General features: G+C 34.1%; 1 protein-coding gene across 1 annotated transcript; it reads left to right on the top strand.

Annotated features, from left to right (window-relative positions):
* Window positions 652-14,144, top strand: LOC107644219 (callose synthase 7). The gene is made up of 43 exons (XM_021105770.1): window positions 652-1,378; window positions 2,557-2,657; window positions 2,768-2,880; window positions 2,971-3,058; window positions 3,155-3,265; window positions 3,383-3,529; window positions 3,666-3,749; window positions 3,819-3,910; window positions 4,008-4,131; window positions 4,387-4,521; window positions 4,614-4,690; window positions 4,806-4,893; window positions 5,076-5,204; window positions 5,306-5,423; window positions 5,530-5,861; window positions 5,941-5,993; window positions 6,407-6,467; window positions 6,726-6,810; window positions 6,890-6,939; window positions 7,050-7,136; window positions 7,429-7,533; window positions 7,666-7,760; window positions 7,856-7,937; window positions 8,038-8,201; window positions 8,435-8,558; window positions 8,645-8,748; window positions 8,828-8,924; window positions 9,016-9,167; window positions 9,341-9,450; window positions 9,526-9,615; window positions 9,657-9,764; window positions 9,856-10,045; window positions 10,135-10,246; window positions 10,388-10,510; window positions 10,603-10,721; window positions 10,846-10,929; window positions 11,070-11,182; window positions 11,259-11,488; window positions 11,650-12,444; window positions 12,541-12,591; window positions 12,762-12,947; window positions 13,328-13,589; window positions 13,816-14,144. The coding sequence occupies exons 1-42, from the start codon at window positions 1,168-1,170 to the stop codon at window positions 13,574-13,576; spliced, it is 5,769 nt and encodes a 1,922-aa protein (XP_020961429.1). The 5' UTR covers window positions 652-1,167; the 3' UTR covers window positions 13,577-13,589; window positions 13,816-14,144.

Below are 14,241 nucleotides of genomic sequence, written 5' to 3'. Positions count from 1 at the left end.
TATATTTTTCAATTGGGTCACTATTATGATTGTGTTAATATTCTTTGTTAAAACAATAAAACAATCTTAAAGCATAATTGGCTACAAATATTGTTATATTAAATTTTTATGTAGGCATTAATTTTAATCAAATATTAATTTCGCTCAAGAATAGATACATGGACATTCTAAATTAGTAAAAACTTAGTCAACTTCACGTGAAGTTGATAGTTGAGAGCCGTTAAATAATTTGAATGATTCGACTAAATTTTCATCTAACGACTCTCAGTTATCAACTTCACCTGAAGTTCACTGAGTTTCCACCTTCTAAATCAAAATTGTCAAACATTCAAATGTTTTATGTAAAAACTAAAAAGTGATAAATTACTCTATTTTATACTAAGGTTTGAACACAAGTGGAATTGGTCTCATGATCCAACAACAAGGAATAAAAGGAGAAAAAGTAATCTAATCTAACGGTTTATAAATTGGGGGTCCATGGTAGACTAGAAAACTGGATTTCTCATGGTAAAACACTCCCTAAACTATCATCCTCGTAACCTTTTAAAAAACAAAAACCAAATGATTGAAGATTGAAGGAATCTCCGAACTCTGAAGCTTAGATAGCTTACTTGCCTCATAAGATTTTGAATATTCAGACAACAACAGTGTTCTCCCAATCACAAAAACTTTCCCTCTAAAAAAAGCAGTGTTTGATGTGTTAGTCACATTACATTACATAACATCATACCCTTCAATCCTTCATCACTGTTTTAATCTTTTTGGTTTGTTTATTAATTAATGTTTTGTATATTACAAAAGCAAAAGCACTAAGCAAAGAAGAAAAGTAGCAGAAACACACTGTGATGTCTCTTTTCTTTTTCAATTGTGTGCTGTTTTTTTTTTTTTGTAATTTTTAATCCTTGTTATCAGAGCAATTCCAAAACCACTCTCCCAATCAAAGTATCCATCTTTTTGGTTCCTTCTTCACAGCCCCCAATACAAAAAGATGCTAACTTTAGCTTCCCCAACTCTTCACTCAATCAACAAAACCAAGAGTTCTTGTTGGGTGAAGAAGAGAAACAAAAAAATCAAAACTTTTTTTGAGGGGGGAAGAAGAAGAAGGAGAAGAAGAAGAAAAACAACCTTAAGGAACAGCACATTGTTGCTGTTGTTGTTGTTGTGGTGATGGCAAGCACCAGTGGAACAAAGGGTCCTCATGGGGTGCCAAGGCCACCATCTAGAAGGTTCACAAGGTCAGCAACAAAGGTTGTGGAGCTTCCAAATGAGGAAGGTGGTGTTGACAGTGAGATTGTGCCTTCTTCACTTGCTGTTATTGTTCCTATTCTCAGAGCTGCCATGGAGGTTGAGGAAGAGAATCCCAGAGTTGCTTATCTTTGTGAGTTTCCTTCAATGGCCATTTATCATTTTTCTCACTTTTTTTTTATTGATAAATGATCATTGCAAATAGAATAGTGTTTAGTATTGTACATGAAGTGTTAAAAAGATATTACTAATTGCATATATAATATATTAATTGAATTTGGGGGACTGTTTTGCTTTGCAATATGTCTTGTTAAAATGAAAATCAAGGACAAAAACAGTTAAATTCTAATATTTTTATTGCTGTATTGCATGATAACAATATATCTCTCTTTTATTTGATTAATCAAGAAATATTAAGAAGTTCCCTTGTCATTTCCACTAATATCACTGAAGCTGATCAAAAGAAACTGATTAAATTTATAAGAATCATCCTTTACAAATAAAATAATTATAAGGATTTTCAGCAGATCTTTAATGCTTATCTTGTTGGAGAATGAAATGCATAATTTTGGAGGGTGATTTGGATCTTCATAGTGATATGATCATGGATCCTAAACCTTTGGATGACCCCTGTCTATAAGAAAAAAAAAATCCTTCCATTTTCGGGATCAGAAATGTAGAAACAATCATAATTCCAAATGAAAATTAATGAATGTAATGTGAAATGTTTATTGAGTTCTAAATAAGCATCTCTTACTAAGCTAAGAAGAAGAAGAAGAAGAAGAAGAAGAAGAAGAAGAAGAAGAAAAAAGAGCATCTCTATTTAAGGACACCCTACATATCTGGGAACTTTATATTACTTGAATCTTGTTTTTATGAAATCATTCAGCCTTGTGTTAACTTATGTAAAGTTGTCTGACTTATGTTAATTTACTATTGACTTGAGAAATTTTCTCTGCAAATGCGGCACCTAGATTTCTGCTAATGAATGTTCACTTCAAGCAGCATAATGAACTTTTTTTTCTATGAATAAAGTTGCTTCTTGCTTTAGCTGCTTCTGCAAGCCTAAATTTATAGAGTTCTGCATAATCCAAATAGAATCCAGAGGGAAGTAAAACTAAATGATTGTAAAGCATCAGGCTGAAATCATATTCTGATTCCAGAACAGTTAGTCTCTGATTGCAAACACAAGTTCAAAGTCGAAGTCTAATAATCATAGACGACAATGCAACACATAGCAAAGGTGGTTCTAATTTATATTTGAAAAGGAGAGTATTTGATACTGGTCAGTTTCTTTCTTTGTTTGATTAGGTCGCTTCCATGCATTTGAGAAGGCTCATAACATGGATCCTACATCAAGCGGTCGTGGTGTTCGACAGTTCAAGACCTACCTGTTGCACAGACTTGAAAAGGTAGACCAGTTAAACTTCTTTTGTTTCTGTTTGCAATCCACTAAAAAAATGGTCCTAATGGTTGATATGTTAAAACATTGTTCATAAAAAAGTAAAAATCTTGGTTTCAGGAAGGAGAAATTACAGAAAGTATGACAAATAAAAGTGATGCTAGGGAACTGCAAACATACTACCAATATTTCTATGAGACAAGAATTCGGGATGGAGAAAATACTCAGAAACCGTGAGGACTGATATAAACTTCTATGCTTGCAAGTTCTGTGAATTGTGTGATTTATTATCATGTCTTAATTCTTATGAGCTGTTCTTGAAGGGAGGAGATGGCTAAAAATGTTCAGATTGCAACTGTATTGTATGAAGTGCTGAAGGCTATGGTACCTGCACAAAGCATTGAGGAGAAGGTGTGCTTCGTCTAGATTATGTTACCATGACTTGAATTCGTCGAATACTTTTAAATGCAATTGGCTTATAGGCTTAGGATGTTGTTTTATTACCAGACAAGAAGATATTCCGCGGATGTTGAGAGTAAAAGAGGAGAATATGAACACTATAACATTCTTCCATTATATGCTGTTGGTGTTAAACCAGCAATCATGGATTTTCCTGAGGTTTGTATGACTCTAGAGATACATGCATTGTTGGTTTTGCTTTTACTAGTGATATAATTTTCCTGAAACTTACCCTTTTCTTTATCTGTTTGGCTTTTCTTTTCCTTGAAATTATAGATTCAAGCAGCACTCAATGCTTTACGCCGGGTGGATCATCTTCCACCGATTCGTCATGATGTCCCTAGAGATGGTTCAACACACCCAACACATTATAAGAAAGTTAATGATATACTTGATTGGATTTCCTATATTTTTGGCTTTCAGGTAATGATTTCTTTATTTCTTTATTCATTGTATGCTAGAAGTTGTGAATTCGAATCTCTCTTTTGTTCCGAAATTATACTTGTTTTGATGAATCATCTGATATTCTGGTTTTGATGTTTTTGTTTGTTATAAAAAGAAAGGAAATGTGGCAAATCAAAGGGAGCACCTTATACTATTACTTGCCAATATGAATATAAGGAATAAGGCTGCATCTGAAGAGGTGAACATTGTGATTTTATGTTTTAATCATGTATTATAATGATGAAAACTAATAAGAAGCTTGTTGCAGCTTGATGATGAAACTGTAGACAAGTTAGCAGCAAAGATCTTCAAAAATTATGAGTCATGGTGTCATTATGTTCGTTGTAAATCCAATCTTAGGTAATCAACTGATTTAATTGTGATTAATATGATGTTTGTATAACAATGAGCACATTGATTTACTTTTGTGAATGCAAATTTCTTTTTAACACTATAGGTATCCAGATGAACATGATAGACAAAGGTCACAACTCATTTACATTGCACTTTATCTTCTAATATGGGGAGAAGCTGCAAATATTCGGTTTATGCCGGAATGTCTTTGCTATATTTTCCATCATGTAAGTTTACTCTAACAGTCTATACATTATAACAACATAGCATTATTTTCTGATTCACAAGATTCTAGTATCTTAAGCCTATAATGTTCTAATGCTTTTTAGTAAACACATTTTATGATAACACTTTTAAACCATCATTATACTGCAATTCTTGCTGCCATGGTATTACATGTGATGCTTCCATATTTGACTATTTTAAACCATGTTCATAACCCCTCTTTCTTGTGTGTTTCTCTTTTTTGTCCCCCTCCAAAGATGTGCCGTGATGTCTATGGGATTTTACATGGCAATGTCGATGCTGTCAGTGGGGAGGTGTTCTTAAAAGCTGCAGAAAGTGATGAGCTTTTTCTCAGGGAAGTCATAACTCCTATATATGAAGTTTTAGCCAAGGTATGTTTGACACATCAATAATTGGATCAGTTTTGCTGTTATGTTTTCAAGTGTATGCTCCTGAAGCTCTTTTTCTTTACTTGGTGAAAAAGGAAGCAAAGAGAAACAACAAAGGCAAGGCTAGTCATTCCAACTGGAGAAATTATGATGATCTTAATGAATACTTTTGGTAAATGTTCCGCCGAACTTCTACTTATCAAAGTTATTACAACACACAAAACAGTGCTAAAAACTATTTTGCATGCATTCGAATAACTTGAAGTTTGAAATTTGTAATTTTCCAGGTCTGACAGGTGTTTTAAGTTAGGATGGCCGATGAATCGTGATGCAGATTTCTTTAGGCATTCGGATGAGATTCAAACAGCACATCATGTTTGTCATTCTGTCTTTTATTTTACTGTCTGTATTTGTGATGTTTCAACTTGTGTTTAAGCAGCTTCCTTGTGTTTTACTTTTCATGGCTAATAACTATGATTTGCCTTGATCACATTACAATATTTAAATTTTCATTACTTTGTTAAAGAACTTTATTCAAATATAAATGCTAATGGCAGGGCCGTAGCCAAGCTAGCTCAGTTCCTGGGAAAAAGAAGCCGAAAACAAATTTTGTTGAAGTTCGTACATTTTTGCATCTGTATAGGAGTTTTGATCGAATGTGGATATTCTTTATATTGGCTTTACAGGTGATCATAATTCTTGGGACCTGTTAATAGTCTTGACCTTCATACTAAGACTTGTAGTTAAGTCTTGGAACTTCACCACATGAATTAATATTTGTTTTCAGGCTATGATTATTATTGCATGGAGTACCTTGGGACCTGTTGGGGTGTTTCTTGACACTGATGCCTTCAGAAATGTTATGAGTATATTCATTACATATGCTATTCTCAATTTTCTGCAAGGTATTCAATCTTATTATATGTTTCAGCTTTTCTTTGTTTTATTGTCTTCTTTGTATTATGATTTACTAACCTTTTTACTCATATCATCTTCATTGAAAATTTTCAGTCTCCCTGGATATTATACTCACCTTGAGTGCATTGAAGAATATGAAGTTCACTCAGTTGCTTCGATATTTTCTGAAATTCGTGGCGGCAGCTGTCTGGGTGGTTGTTCTGCCAGTAAGTTATTCTAGCTCGGTGCAGAATCCGCCAGAGCTCATAAGATTTTTCACCAGTTGGGCAGGGCATTGGGGTGACCAGTCACTTTACACCTACATGGTTCTACTATATATGTTGCCAAACATAGTGTCTGTATTACTCTTTTTCCTTCCACCTCTGCGGCGAAAGTTGGAGCGATCTAATATGCGACTCATCACACTCTTAATGTGGTGGGCTCAGGTGAGTAGCACAAGCTATTAGTCTTTGCATTTTTTTTTTCTAATTAAATGTTATGTGTCTAACAATGACTTTACTGCAGCCAAAATTATATGTAGGAAGGGGAATGCATGAGAACATGTTGTCACTACTGAAGTAAGTGTGAAAATCTTATAAATTTCTTTTATTTATCACCAAGTTTTTCAAGATATGGAATTCAGAAGTCAGAAGGATGAGCATAAATGCATAACTACCATTGTTTTTGTTATATTGAACATAGTTTACTATATAAGTTTTGTGAGAAACTTCACCATTCTAGTTAAAAGACTTGATGAAGAATATATCTATGTACTTGCTGTTCAAGTTTTCACCATATTATTTCTGAAACTTTTCGGTCACTACATTGTAGACACAAATGTTCTATTTTTGGGCCATTTTTTTTATCCCCCTATTGATCGACTAAAGATTCGATATTGAATTCTTTGACACATATATGCTGCTTCTATAATAAAGTTCGACTCTCCATATAGTTTGGTATTAAAGTATATGATTGTACTTCGTTATGGCAGGTATACCTTATTTTGGATAATGCTACTACTTAGCAAGCTTGCATTCAGCTACTATGTGGAGGTATTATGTCTCCAAATTTTACTGCAGTTTCTTAAAAATATGGATCTTCTATAGTGAGTTTATGCAGAAATATAAGATAGTGGAATCAATTCCCCGTTTTATGAACTGTTAAACTCTTTTCTTTAGGATTTAATTTGATGCACTGTTGGCGTAAAAAAGTTTCAAACAGATATGCTTGTGTGAAAATCACAAAATATATTTTATAAGTTAACCTCATTTAATTTGTTTCTCTGATATACTGAACTTATCTTTCAATAGATAAATCCTCTTGTTGAACCAACAAAATTGATAATGGGAATGTCTATTGATAACTACCAGTGGTATGAGTTCTTTCCAGAAAATGGTAAGCATTTTATTTCACTATTTGTACTACATTTTCTGTTAGTATATCTACCTTAACTCACATTTTGTAAGTGCTACAGAGACTCACAACATTTTCATTGTGATTGCAATTTGGGCTCCAATTGTCCTGGTGAGTTCAGTAGACATGGAATTTCTGAACGAAAACTCTTTGTTCCAATGCTTTGGTTTTCACATTTTGATATAATTCATTCCCTTATTTTTATGTTCTATTATGTATAGGTTTATTTTATGGATACTCAAATATGGTATGCCATTTATGCCACTCTATTTGGTGGAATTGTTGGAGCCTTCAGCCATTTGGGTGAGGTTAGTAGCAATTTTTTATTGGAACGATATTTTCGGATTCCTCTTTACTTGACAGGATTCTTGTTTTATCCTGGGGAAAGAAAATAAAAAGGAAGTTGCAGTATCGAGTTTTATTGAAATTGAAAACAAAAATTAACCTTAAATTCAATGCTAGTATGCTATCTTATTAAAGGTCTCACCTTAACATGATTTTCTTTTGAAAAAAAATTGATATTTTTGCTTGTGGTAATAGTACTATAGATAATAATGCTTTTGTTCATTGTGTTATTTTATCATTCTTTTCATATCTTAGATAAGGACTCTTGGAATGCTCCGCTCGAGATTTGAATCCGTGCCACAAGCTTTCAGTGGATGTTTTTTGCCCGGAAGAAGCAGAAAGACTATACATGAGGAAGTGGTGCTGCATTCATATCTCAAAATTCAGTACTTGCTCATATGATGCAATTATATATAACTACCTAGATAGATTCTAGATATTTATTGCTAGTCTAAATACCTTGCTGATGAAGCAAACAATTTTTCGCGGCAGGATGAAACGTATGGACGGAGAAATATTGCATACTTTTCTCAGGTTTGGAATGAGTTTATAAATTCAATGAGAGAAGAAGACCTGATCAGTAACAGGTTCGAACTTCTGCATAGTATCCGCATCTTGCATAATATGCATGAATCTCAAGCTCTTAAATTTTGATTATATCTCTTGACTATGATTTTTCCAGGGATAGAGATTTGCTTCTTGTTCCTTACAGTTCAAGTGATGTTTCTGTCATCCAATGGCCTCCATTCTTGCTTGCCAGTAAGGTACATTAATATTTTCGATTCACTCCTCGTGATCTAGAAGGTACTATAATTGGATTGCAGCAAATTTTGCTTCTGTTTTAAGTCTCTTTAATATGTACAGATTCCTATAGCCCTTGACATGGCAAAAGATTATAAGAAGGAGGACGACAGTGAGCTCTTCAAAAAGATTATGAATGATAGCTACATGTATTCGGCAGTCGTCGAATGCTATGAAACTCTCAAGGATATCATTTATAACCTCCTGCAAGATGAGGAAGATAAGATGTAAGGAAAAAAAGATATCACTATCTCGGGTGCTTACATATTTAGTCTCTATTTTTATTTCCTGATTTCATTTTTAGTATTGTTGTTAGGATTTCGCGAAATTAGAAAACATGATTTTATTGTTTTCAACTTTTTTCTTCTCAAAATGTGAAAACATAAACCAAACAGTAACTTTCTTTCTGCTTTTACCGGAATCCTCTTGATTATTCAACGTCTTCCATGTATTGTGATAGGATTGTAAACCATATTTGTGATAAAGTTGAATGGAGCATACAAGAACACACATTTGTCAAGGAATTCAAGATGAGTGGTTTGCCTTCACTTAGTGAGAAATTGGAGAAATTCCTAACTCTATTGGTAACTCTTTCCTCTCAGAATATCTCAGTTTCCTATATAGACCCTTTGAAGTCTTTATAACACTGTCTTTTCATTCTCATTGGCAGCGAGCTGAAGACGACAAACTCGAGACACTGAAGCCCCAGATAGTCAATGTTCTGCAGGATATTGTAGAAATTATCTTACAAGATGTTATGCTTGATGGCTATTTGTATGTTCAAAACTTTATATATATTAAACATCACAATAAGTGCTGCATTATGATGTTGATCTGGTTTTGCTTTCTCCAGAGTCATGGAAAATCTTCGTCTCAACACCAGAGAAAGAGGACAGAGGTTTGTCAACATAGACACCTATTTTACTGTCAACAAATCAGTGAAGGAGAAGGTAGTCTTCACAAATACACTCTGGTTGATTCGCTGCATTATTCTTTTTCAATTGTGATTTTGTTTACTAAGTCTTTGTTTCTTCTTTGTAGGTTATTAGGCTTCATTTGCTTTTAACAGTAAAGGAATCAGCCATAAATGTGCCTCAAAATCTTGATGCCCGCCGCCGTATCACATTCTTTGCAAATTCCTTATTCATGAATATGCCGAAGGCTCCCAAAGTTCGAAACATGTTGTCCTTCAGGTTAGTCATTTTGATTAACTAATTTATTGACATGAAAGTGGAAAAAATCGAATGAATATTGAAAAATGGCAAGTGCCAACTCTCCTAAGTTCTTAAATAGTAAAGGCACATAATGTTTGTTTATTTTTAACTGATGCTACTATGATTGGAACTTATGTAAGCTTTTTCTTTAGTGTTTTGACACCATATTACAAAGAAGATGTTCGATATTCGATTGAGGAACTCAATAAGGAAAATGAAGATGGGATATCAATCTTATTCTACTTAAGAAAGATATACCCTGGTGAGTTTGGATTTATTTTCTCACCTATTTTGTTTTCTCCTCAGTACATCTTCACTCATTTCTAAAGCAATGTAGATGAATGGCGTAATTTCCATGAGCGGCTTAATGACTTGAAAGTTGAGAGTGATGAGGATAAGAATGACTTCAAGACACAATCAGGTCTTTGTTGAACAATGATAACTTTTATTACTAAATTTGTATATGGTTTCCAATTCAAATGTTGATTTTCATTTTGTTTCTGCTAGTGAGAGGAATGATGTATTATAGGGAAGCTTTGATTCTTCAATGTTTCCTGGAATATGCTGGAGACAATGGTCAGTTATCTCCTTTATTACAAATTCTAATTCATAGTGCAACTCCATTCCTTAAGAATGAAGTACAATATGTTTTTTTTCTTCCTTGCAGCTATATTTAGCGGCTTCCGGACAACAGATTTTCAAGATAAAGATAAGAAGGGGCTCTTTGAATATGCACAGGCTTTGGCTGATTTGAAGTTCACCTATGTTGTTTCTTGCCAAGTCTATGGTGCTCAAAAGAAATCCAAGAATCCCAAAGAGAGAAGTAGCTATACTAACATTCTTGGCCTGATGTTAGAGTGAGTCAACTATACCATTTTCCAAACTATATAGATGTACTTAATATAACAAAGTGATTCTCAATGAAGTAATGGAATATACCGTGTAGGAATTCAGCGCTTCGTGTTGCCTACATAGATGAAGTGGAAGAGGCAAAGGAAGGGAAATCACAGAAAGTTTATTACTCAGTTCTTGTCAAAGGAGGTGAAAAGTATGATGAGGTATGAACAAATGTTCAAGTTTGAAGTCTCATTTTCCAATTATGATTCACCTAAATTTTCTAAGAAAAGGATAAAAGGACCTAGTTGAAAAATGTTTGTACAAGTTTCCTGGTTAAGAAATGGTTTTATGTTGATTAATAGGAAGTATATCGCATCAAGCTTCCGGGTTTACCAGTTGAGATTGGTGAAGGGAAACCTGAAAATCAAAACCATGCCATTATATTCACTCGTGGTGAAGCCTTGCAGACCATAGACATGAATCAAGTAAGTTTTCTTTGGAGTTAAATTTAATGTGTTAAGTGGTATTTATTTTCTATGTAGTTCAGCACTCTTACTTTCTCCTTTATATTCTAAAGGATAATTACTATGAAGAAGCATTCAAAATGAGAAATGTGTTGGAAGAATTCCGAAAAGATCATAGTGGACGAAGACGACCTACCATATTGGGTCTAAGAGAGCATATTTTTACTGGAAGGTATTAAACTTTTACTTATTTCATGATAAAGAAACCATAAATGTTTTTATTTATTTATTTCTCATGTTTAATCAAGCATTTAAAGGGTACTTATTGTCAGTGCTTACTGTTTCTTACTTTGCAGTGTTTCATCACTTGCTTGGTTTATGTCAAACCAGGAGACTAGCTTTGTGACCATCGGCCAACGAATATTGGCAAATCCTTTAAGGTTAGTACCAATGTCATGAACTACCTTCCAATGTGATACAAAGTGTAAGTTATTATCAGAGAAAACACTGAATTATACATAATTTGTAATAACTTGAAAAAAACTTTTCTTACAAGGAATACATGTTCTTAAATTTGCAGGGTTCGATTTCACTATGGCCATCCTGACATATTTGACAGAATCTTCCACTTAACAAGAGGTGGCATAAGTAAAGCATCAAAAGTCATAAACTTGAGTGAGGATATATTTTCAGGTACATCCAGGTTACTGAGTAGAAATTGTGTATCCAACTTACTGAATCTTTTACTAACTGTGCTTATCTTTGATAGGGTTCAATTCAACGCTACGAAACGGATTCATCACTCATCATGAGTACATACAAGTTGGTAAGGGGCGTGACGTGGGAATGAATCAGATATCACTCTTTGAGGCTAAGGTTGCAAATGGAAATGGAGAACAAACACTTAGCCGAGATGTTTATCGCCTTGGACGACGATTTGACTTCTTCAGAATGTTGTCATTCTACTTCACAACAGTTGGTTTCTATTTCAGCAGCATGGTAATTAATAAAATATCCTTTTGGGAAATTTTCCTTGAAACTTTGCTCAATTTGGACTAGATGGTGTTTTCTTTGACATGATAGGAAACTACTTTTATCACAGTGTATAGTTTCTTAATAAATAAGCTAACTCTTGTACTTTTATGCCATGACTTGATCAGATAACTGTGTTAACTGTCTATGTGTTCTTATACGGCCGAGTATACATGGTATTGAGTGGAGTTGAAAAAGAAATTCTTCAAAGTCCAATCATGCAGCAGAGTAAAGCCCTTGAACAGGCCTTGGCAACTCAATCTGTTGTTCAGTTGGGATTGCTGCTGGTACTGCCAATGGTTATGGAAATTGGTTTGGAGAAGGGATTCCGAACCGCCTTGGGTGATTTCATCATCATGCAGCTGCAACTAGCCTCAGTGTTCTTTACTTTCCAGCTTGGAACAAAAGCTCATTACTATGGAAGAACTCTCTTACATGGAGGCTCTAAGTACAGACCGACCGGCCGTGGTTTTGTTGTCTTCCATGCAAAGTTTGCTGATAACTATAGGATGTATTCCCGGAGCCACTTTGTTAAGGGTCTTGAGATACTCATACTTTTGATTGTTTATGAAGTTTATGGATCATCATACCGCACCTCACTTTATCTGTTCATCACATTCTCAATGTGGTTTTTGGCAATTTCTTGGTTGTTTGCTCCATTCTTGTTCAATCCTTCTGGTTTTGATTGGCAAAAGACTGTGGATGATTGGACTGATTGGAAAAGGTGGATGGGAAATCGTGGTGGTATCGGTATCTCGTCTGATAAAAGCTGGGAATCTTGGTGGGATGAGGAGAATGAACACTTGAAATATTCAAATATAAGGGGCAAATTGCTTGAGATAATACTCGCATTTCGCTTCTTTATTTATCAGTATGGAATTGTCTACCACCTTGATATTGCTCATCATAGCAGAACTTTATGGGTAGACAAACTCATTCATATCTTCTCTAATTCTATCAATCAGATTGTTGGCTTTATTGAGACCACCTAGTTATATATCACATTTTTTCTTGTGTAGGTATATGGACTTTCTTGGGCAGTTTTGGTCATTGTCCTTATTGTCTTAAAGGTATGTAAGATTTATCCATGATTGATGAATTCATTGTTATTTCTTCTAGTTTAAGCCTAACCAATTTCTTTGTACAAAAGTATCATAAATAAATTTATAGATTAACTGAGTTTCTCCTTCTAGTTTAAGCCTAACCAATTTGTTTGTATGAATTTCTATTTGGACATCAGATGGTATCGATGGGTAGACGAAGATTTGGCACTGATTTCCAGCTAATGTTCCGTATTCTCAAGGCACTCCTCTTCCTCGGCTTCGTGTCAGTCATGACTGTACTATTTGTGGTGTGTGGACTTACCATATCAGATTTGTTCGCCGCCGTTCTTGCCTTCATGCCCTCCGGTTGGGCCCTTATACTGGTAAGTTTGAAACTCCTACATATTTCAAAACCATGCATGTTTGGTGATTTTACATGTTTGTGTTTATTACTTAAAAGTTAAAATCAGAATTCTACTTATCAGGAATCAACTTCAGTTATTTTTTATGCAATTTTGGTTACTAGTTTGCAAAACCAACTATTAGTCTCTAGAATTGATTCTAGCAAAAGTTAAATTCTTTTACTTTCTATCAGAATCACTTTTAAGGAGCTACCGGTTTTCGCAGAATCGATTCTAAAAAGCAAAATCTCACACAGTTGAAGAAAATTTGCTATATGTTCTACACTATTCCGAAACTTTAGGCCTATGTAGGAAGTAATTGATTCACTCACTCATGTTCCTTCTTTTTCGCGCGATAAAAGATTGCGCAAGCATGCAGGGGATGCCTGAAGGGAGCTAGATTATGGGATTCAGTGAAAGAGCTCTCTAGAGCTTATGAATATGTAATGGGACTTCTAATCTTCATGCCAATAGCAACTTTGTCATGGTTCCCATTTGTTTCTGAGTTCCAAACACGTTTGCTTTTCAACCAAGCATTCAGTAGAGGGCTTCAGATTTCTATGATCCTTGCTGGGAAGAGGGACACAGATAAAAATGACAAAGTTGAATGACATTATTGGATTGGTAAGTAAGATAGACTTAAAATCAAGTTTTATTTTGTTTCATGCTTTAGTTTGTGTTTTCAATTCATGTGGTTATTTTCAGTGCTTTTGGCCTTTCTGTACTTATTTTTGTTCACGAAATTCTCGAAATAGAAAACACTGAAAATGAAACCAGAAACCAAATAGGCCTTTTAATTTGCTTTGGTACTATTCTAACTGATTCCATCTCTTTTTCTAAATGATTATAGGAAATTGCAAGAGTTTCAATTTGAGGACATATCAGCTCCTGTGTCAGAAAATTTTGGGAGAGTCTGATGGATAGTTTATTTATTCTTTTTCTTTTCAAACTGTATAGACTGAGAGGCAGAATGACAAATAAATAGTGAATGAATGATTAAAGCAGAAACTATAAATGAAATGGCAAATCTGTATCAGCATTTTATGTATATGTATGATATATTAATTACCACAGAAAGAGGTTCATAGGGTGAAATCCTTACTCTTCATTACAATTTAATTAGATTCAAGGCATTTCTTTGTAATATTCTTTTATTATACATCAAGATCAATGTTAGTAGTTTGCATTTTCACTTTAGATTTTAGTTAACCAAACATATAATTATTCAACACTAAACTCTAAATCTTAAATCATAAATATTAAATCCTGATTTTAA

This window comes from Arachis ipaensis, chromosome B01, assembly GCF_000816755.2.
Source record: "Arachis ipaensis cultivar K30076 chromosome B01, Araip1.1, whole genome shotgun sequence".
NCBI lineage: Eukaryota > Viridiplantae > Streptophyta > Magnoliopsida > Fabales > Fabaceae > Arachis > Arachis ipaensis.
Note: the sequence above shows the minus strand (reverse complement) of the source record. Positions and strands in the feature narration are given on the sequence as shown.

Bases quoted from the DNA above. Each gene is read 5' to 3' on its own strand.
- LOC107644219 (XM_021105770.1), top strand. From the start codon at position 1,168: ATGGCAAGCACCAGTGGAACAAAGGGTCCTCATGGGGTGCCAAGGCCA. The intron at 3,059-3,154 runs GTGTGCTTCGTC...TTTTATTACCAG, and splicing joins CACAAAGCATTGAGGAGAAG to ACAAGAAGATATTCCGCGGA. The intron at 9,168-9,340 runs GTTAGTCATTTT...CTTTTTCTTTAG, and splicing joins CGAAACATGTTGTCCTTCAG to TGTTTTGACACCATATTACA.